Genomic DNA, 23,118 nt, shown 5'->3' with positions numbered 1-23,118 from the left:
CGGCACATGGTATCCTGGGTAATTGGGACATCGCAAGGGCTGCCTATGACTTCCTGGATATGAGTTATTTGGAAGAACACGTCGGTTGCCCTCTGATGGTGCTAGAGGCTCCGCTTATTGAAGAACATGTATGTTCCTTTTCTTTAATTAACTGGATGGCTGAAACTTTTAGTGGCCGTGCCAACGATTTTCTGTTGGAAGCTGTTGCAACGTATGCTGCATACACGTTCATGGATTGAGTGAACTGTACTCCACTATGTTTCTTCTCCAAGTTCTTAAACATTACCTGTGACTTTGGATTGCTGGCTAAAGCAGCATTTTACGATTTTTTTTCCTTTCCCTTTTTGAGGTTTTTTTTTTTTCTTCCCTTTTCCTTTTTCTTGTTTCGTACTTTCTCTGAACTGATAGTTGGTTTCAATTTGAATGCGCCTTGTTCTGCTCTGTCGAATTTGAACTCTGCGTTCTCTCATTTCTTCCCTACTGGTTAGTGCTTCGATCAAGGGGGCATGTTGTAAGGAATCCCTTAATACGTACATACATTGTTAAGTTAGCATAACCACGTTAGATGTTAGAAAGCCATCTTGCTGCTTTTGCGCACGACACTGCATCTACATGTTATTGTTTAAACAAACTGCTGACTCGCGCTTTGCCTCACATGAGAGCAATCTGTTGTTACCATCCGGAGCTCTGCGCAGCGACCTTGGTCTGTACATGGTGTAACAAACAGTCTGGGTCGTTAGACAATGCATGTTTTCCACTCCAGGGTGATCGACCCACTATTTAGCCATAACACGCAGGCAGCTGCGAATACCTGAAAGTTGGTGCTTTTAATATTGCAGACATCATGTTTAATATTCAGACCGAAGACGAGCCTTTCTGCGAGAAGACTTCTGATGCTCCTGTGATGTGATTTCACTAAGCTGATCTTTGAGGTATGGGGTCCCCTGTTCAAGCCTAAGAGACCTTTTATTAGCATAATAATAATATTAGCTTCTTAGCTAAGGGAAGGTGGTAGTATCCACTGTCATTTATAACATGATCACTCCCTTTATATTCTTTGGTATTGTAACGATGCTGATGGTTTTGATTATAATCATTTGTCTGCTTGTATTAGCCAAAGTACTGCATCTTAGGACACGTGGTCTATAAAAATAAACTCTTTTTATTTTCACCGTGTCTCTGTTTATTCTTGTTGTGGACTGATGTGAGAATAATATACGAACAGGTATTTCTGATTCCCACCATTCCTGAGAGTACACTGAGTCGCTTGTTCTGGGTTGTCTTTTCATTGGGACTGCCGAGCTAAATCTCGGATAACGAATGGGACACTTATGCTAGCCGGATACTGGGTTCTGGGTTCTGAGGTGAGGTTCTGGTACACCACAATTCACTGAGGTCCTGGGGTTCTACGCATAGTTCTGTGTATAAGCATAAGCAGAATCCCTGCAACACTACAATAGACCCAGGACCTACTGACCTTCAGGAGACTTCTCAAGACCTGGCTGTTCAAGCAGTAGCAGCTCCCCCCCCCCCCCACGCGCCTTGAGACCTTGTAGGCCTTGTAGTGTGCTCTACAAATGGATTCATTGATTGATTGATATAAACCAATCTGACTTTTGCAAAACAAAACTGTTTGTGCATTTGCTCCACCTCACAAAGGCAATCCTATCTCTAAATCTGGTATTGCAAGATGGATTGTTAAATGCATTCAAACATGCTATGCTAAAGCTAAATGAACTGTATCCATACCACCTAGAGCGTATTCAACTCGCAAAATAGGGGCTTCTGTGGCCTTTTTAGGTAACATTCCTCTAGCTGACATATGTAAGGCAGCTACATGGTCTACACCACACACTGTTACCAAACACTATTGTGTAGATGTATTAGCACGTCAACAAGCTAATGTAGGCCAAGCAGTACTTAAAACACTGTTTCAAACAACTTCAACATCTACAGGTTAGCCACCGCTTTGGGGGTTTACTGCTATGTAGTCTATGCAAAGCATGTGTATCTACAGTACACATGCCTCGAACGGATAATATTACTTACCCAGTAAGCATGTGTTCTTGGCATGTAGAGATTTAGATTCACATGCGCCTCCCCGGGTACCTGTAGTTGTTGCAGTTCTTCATTATACATTAATACGCACTGACATCTCTATACTACACTTACTTACTCCATTCTCACCCTCTTGCGGGAAAACAATCTAACAATGGAGTCGATGACCATGCACACTATCACCGAAAGGAGGAGTCACCTTACTTTGTGACTTGGAAAGACTTCTTCGAAGAGAAACAACTTGCAAACATCTGGACCCAGCACTAGTTGGCAAGATTATGCAAAGCATGTGAATCTACAGGTCTACATGCCAAGGACAGATGCTTACTGGGTAAGTAACCTTATCCTTCTCAAACATTGACTTTGAGGATATTTTTGATGGCAAACAGCAGGCTGGGACAGCAGCTATGTTGGAAAGCTACATAAATAAGAATATTATACTAACCTTTAGTTATTAGGGAGAATGTGCACACGCATGAGAAGAGCTTTCATTTTGACCCTGACTTTGTCAGTGTATAAGACACTTGAGCTTCAACCTCTGCTTCAGGTTCAGCCTCTGCTGAGCGTGCCACCTCTACCACTTTACTTCCCAGCGTATTTCCTTTAAACACGACATAATTTCATGAGTGAAAATGAATCAATCCAGCTTACAAATCAAGACCTGAAATTCACTCTAGAACATATTGCTGCTAATTGTTTGCGCAGATCTTTCTGAATAGAAGTAGGGATGAGCTTGTCAGTCATATGATTGAACAATTCTTTAGAGAGTTGTAGAGCACACTGTTAGCCACTGTGGGGCATTCTGGTGCTAAGTTAAGGACTGCCATAAAGCCCTGCAGCAAAGCAGAGCAGTATTATGGCTCACACACAGCCAGGTCTTCATGGTTTTTCCTGAACACTGCTCCAGAGAAAGACGGGCAAATGTCATGGGGAAGAGAGTTACACAGCCTGTGCCCAAGAGTGCTGAAAGAGCATCCACCAGAACTGATTTTATGGAACCGCTGGTCAGACCATGGGCAGTTGATAGAAGAAGGGCGAGTTCTAGAAGGACATAGTATCTCACTAATTGTGCAGTGCAGGTACTGTAAACCAATCTAGTGGAATACCCTCTACAGGAAACAACGTGCTTTAACCCGCAGCGTTTAGCCGTAGGAGGCCAGTGCAGATTGTTTATATGACTGGTAACAGATTGATAACACAGAAAGGTAAGTAGGAGTCTGGATGACATGTTCTGAATGATTTCAAGTCTTTTGATTCAGTTGTTAGTAAGACCAAGAACTAGAGTTGCTAGTTGCAGGCGAGATGTGACAAGTAAGAACACCTTACTTTCAATCTGATTTTGAAGTACTGCCTTGCCCATATAAAGATGTAAACTTCCTGCTGTAAAACTTAACTGTGAGAAGATTAGAAGTTGTTATCAATTTTATTTCCATGCTTTTGGTAAGGGGAATACTTCTCATGCCTACATTGTAAAGAACGTTGGCAAAGATAAGCATGTTCTCTCTTTCTAAGCTCCTGTTCTTATGATTGCACATAACCATTTCCAATGTTCAAGCTAATAGTTTTACAAATCATTCAATATATCCACAAAATGTCAAAAGCTGAGATGTTTCCTATCGGGTTCCCATATGTTGTTACCTTCCATAGCAATAAAAGAGTTGATGGCTTTGCAATACAGAAAATAATATCTCACTACACCATATGCTTTGTAGCGAAACCATCTTGTGGTCTAGAGTTAGCCATAGGATTGTCCAGCCACTTAAGTATATGGTTTGTTCTGCAAGCACGAAGCCACAGAATTGAAAAATGTATAGCTACAGCATGTCCACTTAATTCCACTGAATGCCCTAAAACAGCTCCAAGCCACGAGAATAAAAGCAGCCATACTCCAATGTGATAACCTTGAGTGACACACAGAGTTGACATGCCATTGTAAGGTGTTGCACGTTTCAGGATGCAGCGCTTGTTCCCACTCTGAAGGAATGTTGAAATGTGAAGATGTTGGTGTGGTAACATATTGTTAAATTAGGAACTTTTCCACTTTCTGTCCTGTTGGTCAAGATTTCTTTTTTTTTACCAGCATTCTGATGTTGTTAATCGCTTTATTAGCAGAGGCAAAGCCTTGCATTTTTTCACTTTTTTATTAATAACACAATAATAGGTATGGCATTTGGGGATAAAATGCTAGCGACTGAAAATAATGTTTCAGCCCAGCTATGCACTTCTGCTGTTGCAACCAATAGCAACTCCATGTGTTGGTGGACCCATCTAGATATTGATTGCAGGTAACTTCCCCTCTTAAAGGTTGCTGGAAATGAGCTTGGTGTGATATATATTTGCATATATAGGCTAATTCGCTTACAGGAGCCCCTGTAATGTTAGTGTTTTGGTGGCTGCTGCACTTTGGGAATCTTGGTACATTAGTGTAGTCTCGTACGTCGTGCTCCACAGCAGAGAGCTGGGTTTGATGATCCATAGAGGGCCTGTGATTAGTATTAAAATGTTACTTCGCCACAGCAAAGAGACCCCACAGATATTCAGTTGGTCCCTGTTCCGCAGTCCAGAGCTGGTTTGTTCACAGGTGGTAGATGGGGAAACAATGTTCCGGCCATGCATAATGCAATTATGGTAATTGCTGGATGCACTGAGCAGAATCGACAGAGGGCTTCCCATTCTGTAGTTGTATTCTTGTCTAGCTAGACCTGTGATAGAGTGAACTCTGTTAATTATTCATACACAATTCTGAAAGAACTGCACTCTCTTGGGGGGATTTGTCTCTCTGTTGTTGGTCTGTGAATCTGTCTTTCAAAAGTCGAATATAGGACTTGTTTGTTCCACAAAAAAGCTTCTAAAGTCCTATACTCTATGAATTAATGTATACAGCCTCGAATTTTCTGTATTACTCTCCTTGTAGAACATGTCCGGAATTTCTCCGGCTATGGAGATGTTAAATGTGGTTCCACCTCACCACTCAGAGGTCCCAGGTTCGAATGCCACCAACAGCAACGTGATAGTAACTGATGCCGCTGGATTATTTGCCTCTGATAGAGGACAACTTGAACCATCACCATCCAAAACGTCACCCTCCATGAGCCTTCCTGAGTCTGTGCAGTCAGCGACAACGAGCAGCGCAGGTAGGAATACTTCATGCCAGGGGGCACAGAGATGGCATCACAGTTGGAACTTGCACCTGGCATAGAAATACCGGCACTGGTGGGACCTTGACCATAGCACGTAGCATTAAGGTTGCAGTACAGGTAGGATTTTACCCATGATGGGAGGCTCACAGCGATCACGACAGTGGACCTTTCCCAGTGAAAGGAGTTTAGTAATGGAAGCACAATGAGCTCTTTTTCTTGGAATGGGGGGGGGTGGGGGTGAAATCAGCATCACAAGTAGGACCTAAGCCATAGCAGAGGACACACAAGTAACAGTAGCTGTAGCCTTAGCCATTGTAGCGATGCATGAACATAGTAGCCCAGGTAGGACCTCGGGCAGCAGCACATACGTGTTTAGTCTAAAAGGTTGCTTCATTGTGGAATTTTCTTTATAGAGCAGCTGGAGGCACCACACACAGTTGCCCAACTATTAACACACATTTCCTCAAAAAATAAAAAACACACCTATTGGCTTTACCTTTGCTTTCTTTCAATAATATTGCTATTCATTTTAGATGTTTAATGTATTGCAAGTAGGTAAAGCAATTATAATATATAGAAGGTAATTATCTATTGCATAATTTACATTAACAATTCCTGCAAATCCTATCTGCAGGGGATGCAAAGTATCCGCATAGATGAGACCTTAGGCCAGGGTGGAAGGGGAAGTGGTAGGAGCTCACCTATGCAGGTTACATCTGTAATCTTTCTTGACCCTTTTTCCCATTTCTGACATGCAGGGGTTGTAAAGCAGCGGCCCAGCCGGGTACAGAGTCTGGTGTCCAGCCAGGGCAGCATGGACTCGGATCAGTTAGGTAAGAGGAATGAGGTGCCAATTGTGTTGCAGAGGTTTGTGCTTAAAGGGGAGCCATTCCCCAGAGATGCAAGCTTCCTGTCCCCCACACCTTTTATAATGTCTTGTAAAACATCTTCTTTCTGGTCACCCCTAGGCCATCTTAGCTGTTTAGAAGAACTCTTGTCATCTGTTGTTCAACAAAAGTACAATTTAAAGTAGTCCAGAGAGAGAGTGGTTTTTGTTTCAGCCCCATTCAGCCTTTGGTCCTCATGTGTTTTTCTTGGGTTTCTATTGCTTGACTCTACTGTCTTTCAAGGACATGAGGTTTTCCTTGGATGGTTACCCTGGGATGTGACATGTAGTTTTTAATTGAGCCAGGGCATTCTCTTTAATGTATTTACTTTGGTAGAAGAACATCATTTTAGTTTCTGGTTTTGCCTGTCTAACCGTGTTGAATGCGTTTGCGTGTTATAAAGTCCCATCGTTGAGTGCTCATCATGTTGGTCACTCATTTGTTTTAGTTTGCTCTCATGAGGTATTAAAAATGAATCCCAAAACTGGCTTTATATGTATGTGCTTGCTACATTCTTTTTAAAAAACCAATGCAATTCTCTTGCTAACAAATACTATTAAATGCTAATTACGAACAACCACTCTGCCTTAAATAATCCACTTTTCTCTTCTGCAATATTATGTCCTTGCTATTTGGATGGAAGACCTTTTGCGATGCATCACATACCGCTTTGCTAACTGTGTCACTTTAGTTGTTGCCTTTTATAGAAGAGCGCCTGTCATGCACATTTGAGTCCTAGTATCGCTTTGCACGTTCATATAACCTTGCAGATCTCAATGATGTGTGTGCTACGCCACTGTACACCAGCATTTCACCTGCAAACTTACCCTGATTCTTTTCCCATAGTGGAATCTGAAGTGTCGGGGAGGTGGCACCTCCTCTACCCCTATGTTGCTTGCTTCAACCTACGCTTGTTTATTTTTTTCATTTTCACATTTGCCACATGTTCCTGGTCCAGATATTCATTCTTGTGCTGCTGCCTGAGTTCTGCAAGCTCAATGTCTATTCAAAATTCAAACGTTCTGAAATGCAATATACACTTGGAAGACACAGCCTGCACATAAGGTCAGCTTGCCTGTACTAATAATAATTGCAGATGCTGAGAGACGGCGAGGCTCAGCCCTGCTCTGATTTCAAGTATCCGACTCAGGAAATTTAATTAACATACTTTTATTAAATGTTTTGGCTTCCAATTTTTGACCATACAGTAGATCTTTAACAATAAAAAAAAAAAAGTTTGCTGGTGTCGTTTTACCTTCGCTGGGGATCAAAATTGACGGCACTTTGAATCTACTTTGGTATCTTTTGCTATGTTTCATTACACTCTCCTTTCAGAGTACAGCTCACCTCTACTAATGCAGTTGGTTCTGAGAATGGGGTGGGGGCATATCCCTGCATCCATATTTTTATAGCCGAAAAGGTTGCTTCATTGTGGAATTTTCTTTACAGAGCTGCTGGAGACACCACACACACAGTTGCCCAACTATTAACAAACAATTCCTCTAAAAATAAAGAAAACACCCCTATTTGCTTTGCCATTCGTTTCTTTCAAGAATATATCACTATTCATTTTAGATGTTTAACGTATTGCAAATGGGTAAAGCAATTATAATATATAGAAGGTCATTCTTTATTGCATAATTCACATTAACAATTTCTGCAAATCATATAAACCACCTTCAACCCCTCTATAACTAGTACATACAAAATTTCCACAGATGAAATCATAAACATTTTAGTAAATTCTATTGAACTGCAACATAGAAGATAATTATTATTAATCAACATATTCTTAAATTCAATTGATGTTTCTGTTTTCATACTTAATAAAAATGATCACTAATGCGCAAGAACTAAACCCCCACTTCTCACCATATACAATACAAATTAATGAGGTAGGTCTCAATTTGCGACCCATTAGTTATCGCAAAAATCACAGGGATGGTGTCCTGCTGGGGTCAGCAGACCACCATGTCTGATTGCTTCTAAATAAACCAATCATGTTTTTTAAAAGGAAAACATGATGCATTTAAAAAAGAAAAGTTTTCTTTTCATTTTTTAAGGGTATGCAGTGGTCAGTGGGACAACTACCTGCTCTTAAAAAAGTTTTTACGAACATTCACAAAGGGGAAGGGGTCCTTTGGGGCTCCCTTCCCATTTGCAAATGGGTTACCACTTACTTGAAGTAGGCAGTACCATACAAATATTTAGCAACCACATTTCAGTCGCTAAACATTCTTACATACCAGTGCGATTCGGTATTAGGAAGGGACGCCCAAAACATGCCCCTTTCTAATACCGAAATGGTATGTTTTCGCAATTCAAAATTGCGATTTGGTAACATGTTACCGAATCACAATTTGGGAATGATACATAGGCTCAAATCTATTGTGGCCACAAAGGTGTGTTGCAGTGCATAGTCTTGGCAAGCACTGCAGTTCAGAACAAGAATCCTCAGGGTCTCTATCTCTAGCTGGGCTCAGGTAGTGGGAACTAGCAACAGACACACAGTTTTCATATCTGCTACCCCTTCCCCTGTACAGCTGGCAGTGGGGGAAGAGGTAGAATTCACCAATCAGGACTGGAGTACAATCACTAGGGCTTCTTGTTGAGACCCACATGTGAGAAAGCAACAACTCAAAGAGAAGGGGATCTATTATTTGAAGCCAGTGGGAGCGTTGGTTCGTTTCTTGGTAGGGCACCAACCATTGTCACCCTGTGCTGCCATTTTCAGGAGGTTCCTGGCTCCCTATTAACTGTGCTGAGTCCTGGGTGGAGTGCCCAGTTTTATTCGTTTTATGTGTTGGCTTTCTCCCTGTTCTTTTACTGTTGAATTTTATTTACCAGTAGATCTCACCTGCAGGTGAGCCAGTCAGGTAGGATTTGGGGTTGCTGGACCCCGTTATACTTCTTTTGCCCCGCTGTGTTTCCTAGTGTGCGAGGCTTTGCCTCGAAGCGGTAGCCACGCCCCCGTGATGACTGGCCATTTAGAAGGTCAAGGAGCTCTTCTGCACAGAGGGTGCGCCGCTGCCGCGCCAAAGGCAAACCCTTCCGCGGCCAGACTATGTCGTGCACCAGATCCCGTGGCATTTTAAACCCCAGTCGTATTCCAAGGCAGAGCTGTTAGCACTGGACTACTCAGAAAAGCCCTCTTCATGTGCTAGTTAGACTGTAATGTGCCAGCCAGCATTTATAAGTGTGCACGCTGTAATTTCGCCTTCACGCAGCATCGTGAAATAACAAAGCAAAAACAAAGTATCCGTCACCCCTCGCACTATGATAACACAGTAGAGAGAATCATTTCCGGACCTATTACTAAATAACAGATCATTAAATAAGCATGATCTGGAGTTTGCGTTTTTCATGGAGACCTAATCTCCCGATGTAGCTTTTCTCATGGAAACGTGGTTAGTTGAAACTTCTGACCCTGACTTAACAATGGCAATTCCTGACAGCCATATTACAGATTAGATAGAGGAGGCAAGAAAGGTGTAGGGATTGCAATATTATATAGGAATATGGGCAAGGCCTCCTTTACTCCAGTAACTGTAGATCAGGATGAAGCCCTATTCTCCTTCAAATTTGATAATACAGTTGCGTTTAATGGGCTGTTAATTTATCACCTTCCTGGCCCGAAACATATTTGTGGAAAGGCTACAGACTATCTTGGAATCATGTATGGAATCTCAAAACTTTACAGTTCTTGGGGATCTAAATGTCCACAGGAACAGGTTACGAACAGGGACTCAAAGCTGTTGTACAGGGCTGGACTGGCTACCGGGTGTTTTTTGCTGGGGTGGCAGGGTGGTGTCCAGGTTCACTGCAGAGGGTCCGATTCTTTTGCTGGGGAGCTGCAAGCGCTTCTAAATGAACAATGCAAAACAAATAGCTTTAAAGCGTACTTTTCAAAACATTTGTTTTGTGTTGTTTGTTAAGGAAAGCCCGGTAGCCAGTCCGGCCCTGCTGTTGTAGTAGTTTTGGCCTTAATCAAATTGTCAATGTACCCACCCACATTGCTAATCGCACTCTGGATGGCATTTTCACTGACAATTTAGGGTTTAAGTTCGAGGAGGCACAACCACTGACTTGGACAGACCACAAAGCAGTGTTTAACCTAACTTATCACATCACCAAGACCCCAACATGGAAGTGTAGGTACCCTGCAGACAGTTCATCATTGGCGAAAAATTGAAGCACCTAATAATAATAATAATAAAACCATTTCTAGAGCGCCTGGTTACACTACCCTAGTGTGTCCCCGCGCTAAGAAATGCTGCTGCTGCTCCCCTGAAGATCACAGGTCTGGGAGCAGGCCCCAATCCAAAATACACAGAAGTTAGTTAATACCTGGGAATAGGTGGGTTTTCAATTTTAAGCGGAATCTTGCATCAGAAGGCTCCATACGAAGATCTAGAGGAAGCCTGTTCCAGTGTTTACAGGCCAAGAACCTGAAAGAGGCGCCTCCAATCTTGGTCTTGCGAACCCGCGGAAGTTGGATCAGCATAGCTCCCGCAGATCTAAGGTTGCGAACGGGGCGATGGAGGGTAAGAAGGTTCTGCAAATAGCCAGGGCCTTTACCCTGAGCTATGCGATGAGCCAAACAGAGAGCCTTGAACCTAATTCGCTCCTCAATGGGGAGCCAATGGAGTTCATAAAGAGCCTTTTTTCCTGAAGCTCTGCGAGGGAGGTTTAACACCATACGTGCGGCGGCATTTTGCACACACTGGAGTTGTCGAATACCTTTTTTGCTAAGACCCAAAAGAAGAGCATTGCCATAGTCCAAATGAGGGGTGACTAAGGCATGGTTGAGTGTCTTTCTGGCACTGATGGGGAGTACCTTGAGTATTTTCCGGAGAGTTTTGAGTATACCAAAGCATTTGCCCGTGATTTTACTAATCTGATGCTTAAAGGAAAACTCCGTGTCCAGCGTAACCCCCAGGTTTCTAACTGACTCAACCGGCTGAGGAATTTCCCCCAGTTGTGAAGGCCACCAAGCCTGCGACCACGCGGAGGGGGATTTCCCAACAACTAGAATTTCAGTTTTGTCGCCGTTGAGGCGCAGGCAGTTGTTGTTCATCCACCCTGCCACGGAAAGCATACAGTTAGAGAAATTAGTGGCCACATCTGACTGGTTATCGATAAGTTTGATTATTAATTGGGTATCGTCAGCATATGTGACGATATCCACTCCAAAGGCTTCCACAATATGGGCCAGAGGCTCCATATATAGATTAAACAATGTAGGGCTTAGACTGGAGCCTTGAGGGACTCCATGTCTGAGGTTTCTAAGGGAGGATTTGTAAGGGGGGCAATGCACCTGAAAACTCCTGTTGGCTAAAAAGGATTTAATCCATTCCAGTGCAGTTCCTGTCACTCCCATGTCCGAGAGGCGAGACAACAGCATTGAGTGCAGTACCGTATCGAAGGCTGCACTTAGATCAAGTAGGACCAGCGCTGCCGTCTGCCCCTCGTCAACTAGTTGTCTCAGGCACCCAGTAGAGAAAAGGACCGCAGTTTCCGTGGAATGGCCCGCTCTAAATCCAGACTGAGTAGGATGGAGAAGAGAATTCTCCTCCACAAATTTCATAATTTGTTTATTAACTACCTTTTCTGCCACTTTTGCACAAAAAGGGAGGAGGGAGATAGGGCGCAAGTTTTGAAGCTGAGAAATATGCATAGATGCTTTTTTCTTCAAAGGAATTACTTGAGCCCTTTTCCAGGCATCAGGCACATAGCACTCCTGGAAAGAAAGAGTGATGAGATGATCAATCTGATCAGTCATACATTCTATAGCCCCTTTGCAGTGTTTGGGAGATATAACATCAAGTGGGGAGCCAGACCGGATGCTATTCATAATGGAGAGCAGCTCCTGCCTCTCCGGGACTATAAAACATGTCAGAAAGGGTTTCGATGCGAGGTCGTATTGCGCAGTATTGTGACTAGTGGACAGATTACCAACAAATGAGGCATGAATCGTGTCAACTTTTTTAAAAAAAAAGTCCGCAATGTCGTCGCATAGCTCATTAGAGTAGGTGTCTTGGGCCACCAATCTGCCAGGAGCAGTAAGTTCTTTATAAATAGAGAACAGTTCTTTGGTGAGATTTTTAGCAAGTTCAATGCGTTCCTTAAAAAAGGCGCCTTTAGCTGCTCGTATTAGTTTATGATATGTTTTTAATTCATTTTTATATTTCAGCATGTCTTCGGAAGAATAGTGTTTCCTCCAACCACGTTCCAAATATTTACATTTGGCCTTTGCTGCCATTAGATCTTTAGAAAACCAGGGGGCAGTCTTAGATTTTCTGGCAGGTGGCTTGGTTGTCCAGGGAGCCACCAAATCCAAGGCCCTGGACAACCATGTTTCATGTGTATTCCAAGTCGTAAGCAGAGTATTGCTGGACGAGGGAGGATCCTCAAGTAAAGCCGCCCGAAAGTCCTCCGGGGTAAATTTACTACAGTCTCTACGCTTTAGGGGCTTGGACTTAGTCGCTAAATTTTTACGTTGGGCTAGAACTACCTCGATGGGAATCAGAAAATGGTCGGACCACGGTATTTTAATAGGATTTGCAACTGTCACCCCCTCCCAGTTAGCAAAAACAGGGTCTAAGAGATGACCCAGTTGATGAGATGGGGAAGAAGATTGAATTTTGAGTGCAAGGGAATGCAGTATTGTTGCTACTTCCTGTGCCTCCTTACAATTAGGGTCCTCAAAATGAAGGTTCAGGTCGCCCAAAATGAGAAATTTCTTATAGCGCAGAGCATGCTGGGTTATAAACTCTGCAAGTTGGGCGCTAAATTGACAGGACTTACCGGGAGGTCGGTACAAAAGGAAACCATTAATTATGGTTTGAGGATTGACGCCAATAGTAAAAAAAAACAACCTCACAGTTGCATAATGTAGCCTTCTCTAAGCTGCAGTTAAGTTTGTTTTTGTAAATTATGGCCAGCCCCCCCCCCCCCCCTTTTTAATTCCTCGATCAAGTCTGAGAAGGCAGGAGTTTACAGGAACCGCCACCAGAGTCTCGGGGGTGGAGTCATCATCCAGCCAAGTTTCGGTTAAAAAAAGCACATCGAGATCGCTATCTATAACCAGATCATGTATCTCCTGTTTATGCTTTTTCATAGATCTGCAATTGAGTAGAGTAAAATTCAGCTTCCTTAGCAACAACTCACCATTACTTCCACAGTTTGTGGAAAACTGACAGGTATCACAGTGAAGGGAGGGGGAATCGTAGTCAGCAGACATAAGATGGCGACCGCCGTCTGCAACTGTGGGGCGAAGAGCCAACAGGGCATAATTCGTATATTGAAGCTGTCCGTGTGCGTTCCTGGGGATGTTCTTACCAGGGGCAGGGGTCCTGGCCCCGAGCCCCGTACGTCCGTGGATGGGCGCAGACGGGCTTGCCTTTGGCGCGCCGCCGGCGATCCCGCTGCGCCCGCCCGCTGCGCGGACGGGATAATACCGTGCTTTTGTACATGAAAGAGGAGGGTAGGAGGGAGGAGCAAGTAGCCCGTCAGCCTTCCCCTACTCAAAATGGCGGCTGAGTAAGAACGAATGAGCCCCCGCCCAACAGCAGCAGCGGAGAGTCAAGGAAGATCCGCTTTACCCCCCCAAGCAAGCGCCAGTCATGTAGCAGGGAAGGAGGTAAGATAAAAATCGGCCAGTTAAAATATCTACACGCTCTAAAACAGGTTTAATAAATAAATGTCACACAGCCTAAAATTAGTAAAGAGCAATTTTAAAAAGAGCAGAAAACCCCCGGCTTCCGCCTCAGGGGAGAGCAAAATAGCAAATGCAGCGAAAGGGAGAAATCGAGCCCTAAAATATCGTGGGAAGGCGGGAGGGAGGAGCAAGTAGCCCATCAGCCTTCCCCTACTCAAAATGGCGGCTGAGTCAGAACGAATGAGCCCCCGCCCAACAGCAACAGCGGAGAGTCAAGGAAGATCCGCTTTACCCCCCCAAGCAAGCGCCAGTCATGTAGCAGGGAAGGAGGTAAGATAAAAATCGGCCAGTTAAAATATCTACACGCTCTAAAACAGGTTCGCTGTCACCCTCAACGATAGAAATTCAAGTCTGACGTGCGATGTAGATTAAACTACATCCAACTTCAAAGGCTGGATTGACTGGGCTATTAAATTACAAGCCCCAGAGAAATCCGTAATAGATTTGTGAAAAATCCTTCAGCCTCATGGTATACCCCGTAGCTAAGGAAACTCAAAAAAATGTAGATCGGCTGATCAAATCTGGAGTAAAGAGTATGATCTAGAGGAGAAAAATAAATACATCATTTTATGGAAAGATTACAAAGAACTTACCATGTCAGTAAAAGTCAAATACGTCTCCGACAAAATCAGGGCAGCAAAGACCTCCTCCTCTGAGTTGTTTAAAGTAGTGACCAAACTATGCAAATGCGACCATGGAAACACTTTTTTCACCAAACAACATTTTTTGTAATGAACTGGCAGGCGTTTTTTCAAGAGAAAGTCAATGGTGTTTCTAAAGATTTCTGTGCATCCATGTGTTCCAGCGTAGGTCAGTCCCCTCCAATCGCTTCCTGGCCTGCATCTTCTAATTCAAGGACAGGTAAGATCCCCCTCAGTTGACTTGAATAGTTTTCCAGTCTGAACGGTGGAGAAAATGACTAGACTAATGGAGATCATCAAATCAGGTTCCCCCTTAGGGCCATGTCCGCCTTTTGTTCTACAGTTAGTTCCTGAAGTGATAGCAACTCACTTGACTAGCTTATTAAACATTATTTTAAGAGAAGGGCATTTACCCAGCGGCAAGCAAGAAGAAATCCTCACTAGACCCCGCGACGGCTAAGAACTACCGCCCTATATCTTGCCTACTGTTCCCCACTAAAATCCAGGAAAAGGCATTCAATGCTGAGCTCAGCAACCATCTTGATGCTTCCAACTTTCTATCTTAAGAGCAAAGCACAGTACAAAATTGGCCCTGGTGATGACCTCGGAGGAGATACGTAGGCTCGCGGATGAGGAAGGTAGGGCAGTCTTGATCCTCCTGGATCTCTCAGCCGCATTTGATACCATGAACCTTGACATCCTTATGAGTAGGCTGGAGAGGTCAGGGATAGGAGGCTCTGCCCTAGGTCTGCTGAGATTATTATTGTCAAAGAGAGCTCAAACGGTTGAACTAGATGGTTTTAAATCCACTGCCTTTTCTTTGCATTGTGGTGTGCCACAGGGGTCTTCTTTATCTCATCACTTTTTAATATATACATGTCTCCACTGATATAACTGATACAATCTTTTGGTCTGACTGCTGTCTCCTAGGCTGATGATACACAGATCATTGTATCAATTCCGGGTGATGGTACCACTGTACCCAGCAATTTTAATCATTGTCTGTCCCGGGTATCAGCCTGGATGCAATCTAACTGCCAAAAGCTAAATGCAGAAAAAACAGAGGTCATCCTGTCTGGTTTTATAAACTACTTACTTATTTTGACTTTTTACTTACTCGAGGCCCTGTTCAGTGCATATCTCTCAGGGCTTGCAATGGCCCTGACAGTTGTGTGCTTCCCGAATTCTGGAAGCTAACAGAAGCCCTTGGAGTCACTGTAGTGCCGCATAGCTTGCGCTAATGTGCTGCTGCACCTCTTTAGTTTGGGAGGCCTTCTTTTCCTCTTCCGCCTTCGTCTCACAGGCAAAGCCTGGCTTCCTGTGTGGTTGTGGTAGCCATCAGGGTCTCATGGCCCATTCACCAGGAGATTCCTCTCCATTTGGTATCTATCAGGGGTTTGGGATACCTCCCACGGAAATGTATTTAGCGTGGAAGGCAGTGAGTGAAATCCCCAGGATTGTAAAGGAGAGGTGGACATCTTATATTGCGACCAAACCCAGCCTCCATGTTGACTTTCTTGATGGCATCCCTTTTTGAACCAATTCACTGTGGTCCAATTCATCCTGTTAGTATGAAGACCATATTGTTGTGATAAAGTCTGTACATAAGCACGGGACAGCTTCAGGCTTCTCAGGTTGTCCACAGTTCTTGGGTTTTTTACCCGATCAGGTAGGTTCTGCATATCTAGCCATTCTTACTGCCTAAGGTTATTTTTCTCTTTCATATGGCCCGGTCTATCACTGTTTCATCTGTCTTTCCTCCCCCTCATCCCACCGAGGACCCTTAGAGACTGCATAGACCGGTTCCCAATTATATAAACTTGTATTACACTAACTGTACTCGGAGGACTAGAGTGGCTCCTCAGCTCTTTACGGGCCTTGCTGGAGCCATGAAAGGCAAGACTGTGATCAGATGCACCATTTTTCTTTGGTTCACCTTTGGCGTTAAGATCTGTTATTCCTTGGACGAGAGAGGCCATCCTGAGGCATTCATGTCCTCTCTCCGAAGGCCATGACTGCTACCATCACACACGCCAGAAACGTGCTGGTGGCTTCCATCGGCCAGGCCCCAGGCTGCCATCCCTGCACACGTTTCCTAAACCTAAATACCCTCACATCCCCAGCATGTAAGGACTGACACTTTGCCGGGGATGTGCTGCATGATTTCCCTGTTAACTGACATTACTCACTCTCGGTTCTAAGAGGACTCATTCAAGGTAAAAGGAATTGGAAGGAAATTGGATTCTTCAGAAATACGTTGCGTACCGTGATCGCAAATGTCTCCCTCCGATTGTAGTGAGTGAGCCGATTATATTAAGAACCCAAGCATGTGTGTGACGGCGGCTGTCGTCAAAACTCTGTCAGATACTCGCCGCGCTGGGGGCAGAATAAGTACAGAGACCTGCCGTCAGTACGCAGGTTGGGGCTCTTTATGCGTGGTGACATCATGGTGGGCGGAGCATGGCAGAAGCCACAAGTTCACAATTGAAGGCTACTGCTGGTTAAAAGCTTTTCTGGGCCAGTGTGATGCCTGGAAGAATCTGAAAAAAGTTCATGTACGCATCCGTGCCATGGCCCCGAAGGCAGTACGGGAGCGGCGCCAGAAGTTGCTGGAGGTCCAGGACTCCTCTCACCGCCGCTCCGGTTCTAGGGGCCGTGCGCGGGACCGCAGCCGTCGCTCCTCGGACTCTAAGTCTTCACCTTCAGATTCCGGTAAGCAACGCCATAAAAAGAAGTCGAAGAAGCGTGTTTGCTCTCCGACGTCTCTCCGTCGCTCCCCGGAGGCGGACGTGGGGGACAGGGGCTCCGCCCTTGTGGCTTCTCTGGAGCCTGGGAGTCCCACGACCTACCCGCTATACCCGGGTCCATCGGCGACTCCCGAACAGTGGCAAGAGTTTCTTGCTGCCTTGGACCGCCTATTTAGGCCTCGGGCTCCTACCGGCGTGCCAGCGGGCCCCGCGGCCCCGTGTCCAGATCCTGTTGACCCGGGGGCACCGCCTCCGGCGCCAGCCCCGGAGCCACTGGATCCAGCGCCCGCGGCTCCGGCCCCGGCGCCACAAGGTGCAACGCCGCTGGGTCCGGCCCCAGCGCCGCCCCTGCCTCCACCACAGGTGCCGTTTATCCTGCCCCTGCCTCGGTCTCGGACCATTTAGCTCCGACCTGGGATCCTCATTGGGATGCGGCTCTGGTTCGGTCCCGGTTGGCGCCGCTGGCCTCTTCTACCCCGGAGCCGGATGAGGACTGGGATGGCTCCGAGGACCCCCTTTCGTGGCAGTGTGACTCCGAGCAGGATTGGGTGGATGACCTTCAAGATGCAGGTGAACTTGATGTGTCTTCTGACCCGGGGTTTGCCTTGCCTTCGCCTACTATGGAGGAGGGCGCTTCCTACACTATGGTGCTGCGTCGAGCCACGGAGACTCTCCACCTCGGTGGTCCTTAAGACCAACCTCCTTATGGAGGTACTCCAGACGGCGTCTACGTCGTCGGAGCCGCTGCTCCCTTTCAATGAGGCTCTTACCGAAGTCCTCTTGGGTACTTGGTTGCAGCCGGCCTCGGGGGTGCCGGTGGATAAGAACGTCGCTAGGCGTCATCGCCCCACGCCTGAGAGCCTGGTCATTCAGGCCTCGACATCGCAGAGTGCCTTTCCCTCGGCTCCGCCGGATAAGAACTCTAAGAGGCTGGACCAATATGGCAAGAGGTTGTTCTCCTCAGCCAGTTTGGGGTTGAGGTCGGTTAATTTGGGCCGTTACTCCCACGCAGTGTGGGATTCGGTGGCGGAGGTTCTGCCTCAATGCTCTGAGGAGGTCCAGGCTGTCCTTTCCCAATAAATTGCGGAGGGCAAGGATGCGGCGAAGTTTGCCATCAGGTGTGGTTTGGACACCGCTGATTGGTTGGGCAGGGCGATTTCCACGACGGTGGCTTTGCGGCGCCAAACCTGGTTGCGTTCCACTGGCTTCTCACCCGATGTCCAGAGCTCACTCATGGACATGTCCTTCGATGGCTCCCGCCTCTTTGGTGATAAGGCTGACAATGCCCTGAAGCGCTTTAAAGACTCTCGTGACACGGCCAAGTCTTTGGGTCTGCCACGACGGTGTTTCGTTCCTTTCGTGGCCAGGGCAGCACCAGCCTCAGTGAGGCTGCGGACGTGCGTTCCGCAGGGGCGGGTCTGGTAACCAGCGTGTGGGGCAGTCCACTTCCACCCCTGCTGTTTCTGCCTCGAAACCTTCCTAATCCGAGCTTCAGGGGGCACCCCACGACAGTGGGTGGCAGGGTTCAACTCCACCTCCACCACTGGCGTGAGATTACGTCGGACAAGTGGGTGCTGCAGATAATCTGCCAAGGTTACTTGCTCCCCTTTCTGTCCTCCCCTCCAGCCATGCCACCTCGGTACCACCGCATGTCGGGGGATAATTTGGCTCTTCTCCGGCAGGAAGTCACGGCCCTCCTGGCCAAGGGGGCCATTGAGTACGTTTCCAATCAGGAAGTAGGGAGTGGTTGCTATTCCCACTACTTTCTTGTCCCCAAGAAGGACAAGGGGGGCCTGCGCCCCATCTTGGACCTCCGGGACGTCAATCGCTTCCTCCGGAAGGAGAAGTTAAAGATGCTGACTCTGCCTCGGGTCCTGTCTGCCCTGGACCCTAGACACTGGATGGTAGCGTTGGATTTGCAGGACGCTTATTTTCACAATCCCGTCCTGCCGGCCCACCGGCGTTACCTGCGGTTCACGGTAGGCCAGGAGCATTTTCTGTTTTCCATGCTCCCATTCGGCCTTACCAGCGCCCCTCGGGTGTTCACGAAGGTGATGGCGGTGGTCGCAGCTCATCTGCGCAGGTCAGGGGTCTCGGTCTTCCCCTACCTCGACGACTGTCTGTTGAAGGCGGGTTCGCCCCAGGCAGTTGTCTCCTACCTCCAGACTACGGCCGACCTCCGGCATCTGCTGGGGTTCTCTGTCAATGTGCCGAAGTCGCATCTGATTCCCTCTCAGAAGCTCCCTTTCATCGGAGCGGTTCTGGATTTGACTCTTTTTCGGGTTTATCCTCCCGAACAGTGAGTCCAGGATATTCAGGCTATGGTTCCGCTCTTTTAGCCTCTATCCCGGGTTTCAGTCAGGATGACACTCAAGCTTCTGGACCTGATTGCCTCCTGCTGGTACCGCATGCCAGATGGCATATGCGGGCTCTGCAGTGGGACCTGAAGTTCCAGTGGGCGCAGCATCAGGGCAACCTGTCCGATCATGTCCAGATCTCGGAGGGCACCGCACGGCAATTACAGTGGTGGCTCACAAATTGCGATTGGGTCAATGGCAGATCCCTCTCCCTTCCCCAACCGGAGCACACAGTAGTGACGGATGCGTCCCTCCTGGGTTGGGGAGGCCACATGGTAGAGGCAGAGATCAGAAGCCTCTGGGTCCCGGCTCCATATCAACCTTCTGGAGCTGCGGCGATCCGGCTTGCACTGAAGGCATTCCTTCCCTCTGTCTGGGGAAGTGTGGTGCAGGTGTTCAAGGACAACACCACCGCCATGTGGTATTGCAAAAAAACAGGGTGGGGTGGGGTCGTGGACCCTATGTCAGGAGGCTCTGTGCCTCTGGACGTGGCTGGAACATCAAGGCATTACCTTGTTGGTTCAACACCTGGCAGGTTCTCTAACGCCAGGGTGGATGAACTCAGCCGCCGGTGCTTGATGGATCACGAATGGCATCTGCACTCGGACGTGGTGCAAGGTCTCTTTCAGCAGTGGGGAGAGCCTTGGTTAGATCTATTCGCCACGTAAGAGAACGCGCAATGTCATCAGTTCTGCGCGTTGGAATTTCCTAGGCGGCACTTGCTCGGCGACGCTTTTCGTCTTGAGTGGAGCTGCGGTCTGTTGTACGCCTTTCCGTCTATACCACTTCTGCCCAGAGTGCTGAAGAAGATCAGGCGCGACCGGGCCCAAGTTATTCTCGTGGCTCCGGACTGGGCTCGAAGAGTATGGTATCCCGAGCTACTCAGTATGAGCATCGATCCCCCGATCCGTCTGCCTCTTCGGGAGGATCTTCTGTCGCAGCAGCAGGGGACGGTCCTCCACCCGAACCTGTCCAGTCTCCACCTCCATGCTTGGAGATTGAGCGGCGACAGTTGATACCTTTCGATCTTCCTCCCAAAGTCTGTGATGTCATCCTGGCAGCCAGGCGTCCCTCCACTAAAACGGTGTACGCCTGTAGGTGGAAAAGATTTGTGGCATGGTGCACTGTTAAGGCTGTGGATCCCTTTTCTGCCCCTCTTTCTGAGGTTCTTCTGTTCCTTCTCTCTTTGGCCCAACAGGGCTCTGCTCTGAGCACTCTTAAAGGTTATCTTTCGGCCATCTCTGCCTTTCTACGGCTTCCAGATCAGCCTTCTCTTTTTAAGTCCCCGGTTGTTAACCGTTTTCTTAAGGGCATTACGTATACGTTACCACCTGTGCCCTTCATAATGCCTCAGTGGGACTTGAATCTTTTCTGATGCAAGCTCCCTTTGAGCCCCTTCATAACTGTCCCTTAAGTCTTCTTACTCTCAAGACGGCTTTCCTGGTAGCTATCACCTCTGCCAGGAGAGTGAGTGAGCTCCAGGCTCTTTCTTCCAAACCTCCTTTACTTTCTGTTCATCCAGACAAGGTGGTTCTGAGGACACGTCCTTCTTTTTTGCCAAAGGTTGTCGCACCCTTCCACATCGGGCAGACCATCACTTTGCCCACCTTTTTTCCGCCTCCACTTACTTCCAGGGAAGAGGAGCGGCTCCACCATCTGGACCCAAAACGTGTGCTCGCATTCTATCTTAAGCGTAGACAGCAGTTCCGGGTGGATGATCAGCTCTTTGTTGGCTAAGTCGGCGCCAAAAGATGTCGGGCGGTGCACAAACGGACCATCTCCCGGTGGGTCGTTCTGTGCATCAAAGCCTGTTACTCCTTGGCCAAGAAGGAGCCTCCTGTGGGACTGCGTGCCCATTCGACCAGGGCAACCGCAGCCACTACTGCCTTGGGACGCGGTGTCCCCTTGCAGGATATTTGTCAGGCAGCTACGTGGGCCTTGCAGCACACGTTTACCAAGCACTACTGCCTTGACAGTCAGGTCCGGAAAGACGGCTTCTTTGGCCGTTCTGTGCTCCGTGACTTTCTGGTGTAATCCTGTTCGCAGACCCACCATCTTGGCTTTCTCTTTCTTTGCAAAACCAGTCTATAATGTCTGAAAGAAGAAAAAAGTTCCAACTCTCAACGGAGAGACAAACAGCAGAGTCCAAATTCTCAACGGAGAATATATACCATGAATCTTGGGATCAACCTCCATCCTCCAACAACGAGGTGGTCCATCTCCATCCAGATCAGCAACTTAGTTCTGTTTGGCATCGTTCCCTGAAGCAGAAACAAGTTTGAAAATAGGGAACCCACAAGGTTTGACTTCTCAGGGTGGGTATTAATAAATTATGGATATAGAAAAACATACAACATAGCAGTTGATATTAACTGTCCCAACGGGTGGGATAATCCTCTCCTCAGTGTCCTTAATAGAATCTAAAATTCTTGTTGCGATAGCTGGAAAATGTATTCTATGTCAGGACCGGAGGCTTCTGATTATGCCGGTTCAAAGCTCATCAGTAACAACAGAGTAAACATGTGAAATAGGCTTGTAATAAAACACTTTAAACATTGAATTGGACGACCAGTCAGCAGCTTTCAAGATGTCTTCTAAACGAGATCCTAACATGTATGCTTTGGAGGCCATGGCGCCTCTAGCGGAATGAGCACCATACACAGAAATATCAATGCCTGCTTTTGACATTACCCATCTGACCCACCTAGCCAAGGTGGCAGCTGAAACTGGTCTAAAAGGCTTTTGAATCGCTAACAGTAATTGACCCCAGGGTTCAGACGTATGGGCAAAACCTTTAAACATTGCAAAACGCATCATTTAACATTGTGTGGAAAAGCAGGATACTCAACCGAACGTGACATAGTTTTGGCCCGTCTCGAGATGATGAAAGAGACACCCTGTGGGGAGAACATTCTCCCTGCCAGATACAAAGCACGCACATCAGACACTCTGCGACATGAGATCAAACATAACAACATTGTGAGTTTGGCCGATAACTGCTTTAATGATAAATCTTTATGTTCGAGGCATGTGGGCTGCTGAATTCATATCTGTGCATAGATCGCCGCCTAGTGTTGGGTCCGGATGTTTGCACGTTGTTGTCCTGGAAGAGTCTTCGAAGTATCCTTGGATAGGTGACTCCTCCCCTGGACTACAGTGCGCATGGGCATCCTCTCCATCCTCAGATTGTTTTTTTCCGCCATTGGGTTCGGATGTGCTATCTTAGCTCAAGTTAGGAAAATATTTGGTCGAGGCCAAAAGGCCTTTAGTTCGCGTCGGTACTGTTTATCGATCGGGTTTCGATAGAATTTGTTAGTTTACTAACTTTTCAGCACCGACTTCTTTCGCATTTACCTGTCCATCGACTACTTCGACGATGGAATCCAGGACGCCATTCAAAAGGTGTCCGGTATGCAATGCGAAGTACCCACACATCGACGTCCATCCGGTGTGCAACAAATGCCTTTCACCGGACCACGACGAATCGACATGCATGGCCTGTGCCCGGTTCTGTTCTAAGAAGACCCTAAGGAACCGAAGAGCGGCGAGACTCGAGGCGCGGCACGCG

The 23,118-nt window shown here is 46.8% G+C and overlaps 1 protein-coding gene across 9 annotated transcripts in view; it reads left to right on the top strand.

Annotated features, from left to right (window-relative positions):
- SZT2 (SZT2 subunit of KICSTOR complex) overlaps window positions 1–23,118 on the top strand; it is a 937,318-nt gene that overhangs the window by 486,421 nt on the left and 427,779 nt on the right. For all 9 annotated transcript variants that reach the window (XM_085602961.1, XM_085602966.1, XM_085602963.1 and 6 more), the window contains 2 exons: window positions 4,973–5,192; window positions 5,957–6,031. In XM_085602961.1, the coding sequence (XP_085459087.1) occupies window positions 4,973–5,192; window positions 5,957–6,031 (295 nt within the window). The remainder of the gene's footprint in view (window positions 1–4,972; window positions 5,193–5,956; window positions 6,032–23,118) is intronic.

Source organism: Triturus cristatus, chromosome 4_2 (assembly GCF_964204655.1).
Source record: "Triturus cristatus chromosome 4_2, aTriCri1.1, whole genome shotgun sequence".
Lineage (NCBI taxonomy): Eukaryota > Metazoa > Chordata > Amphibia > Caudata > Salamandridae > Triturus > Triturus cristatus.
This window is presented reverse-complemented; position numbering and strand designations above follow the sequence as displayed.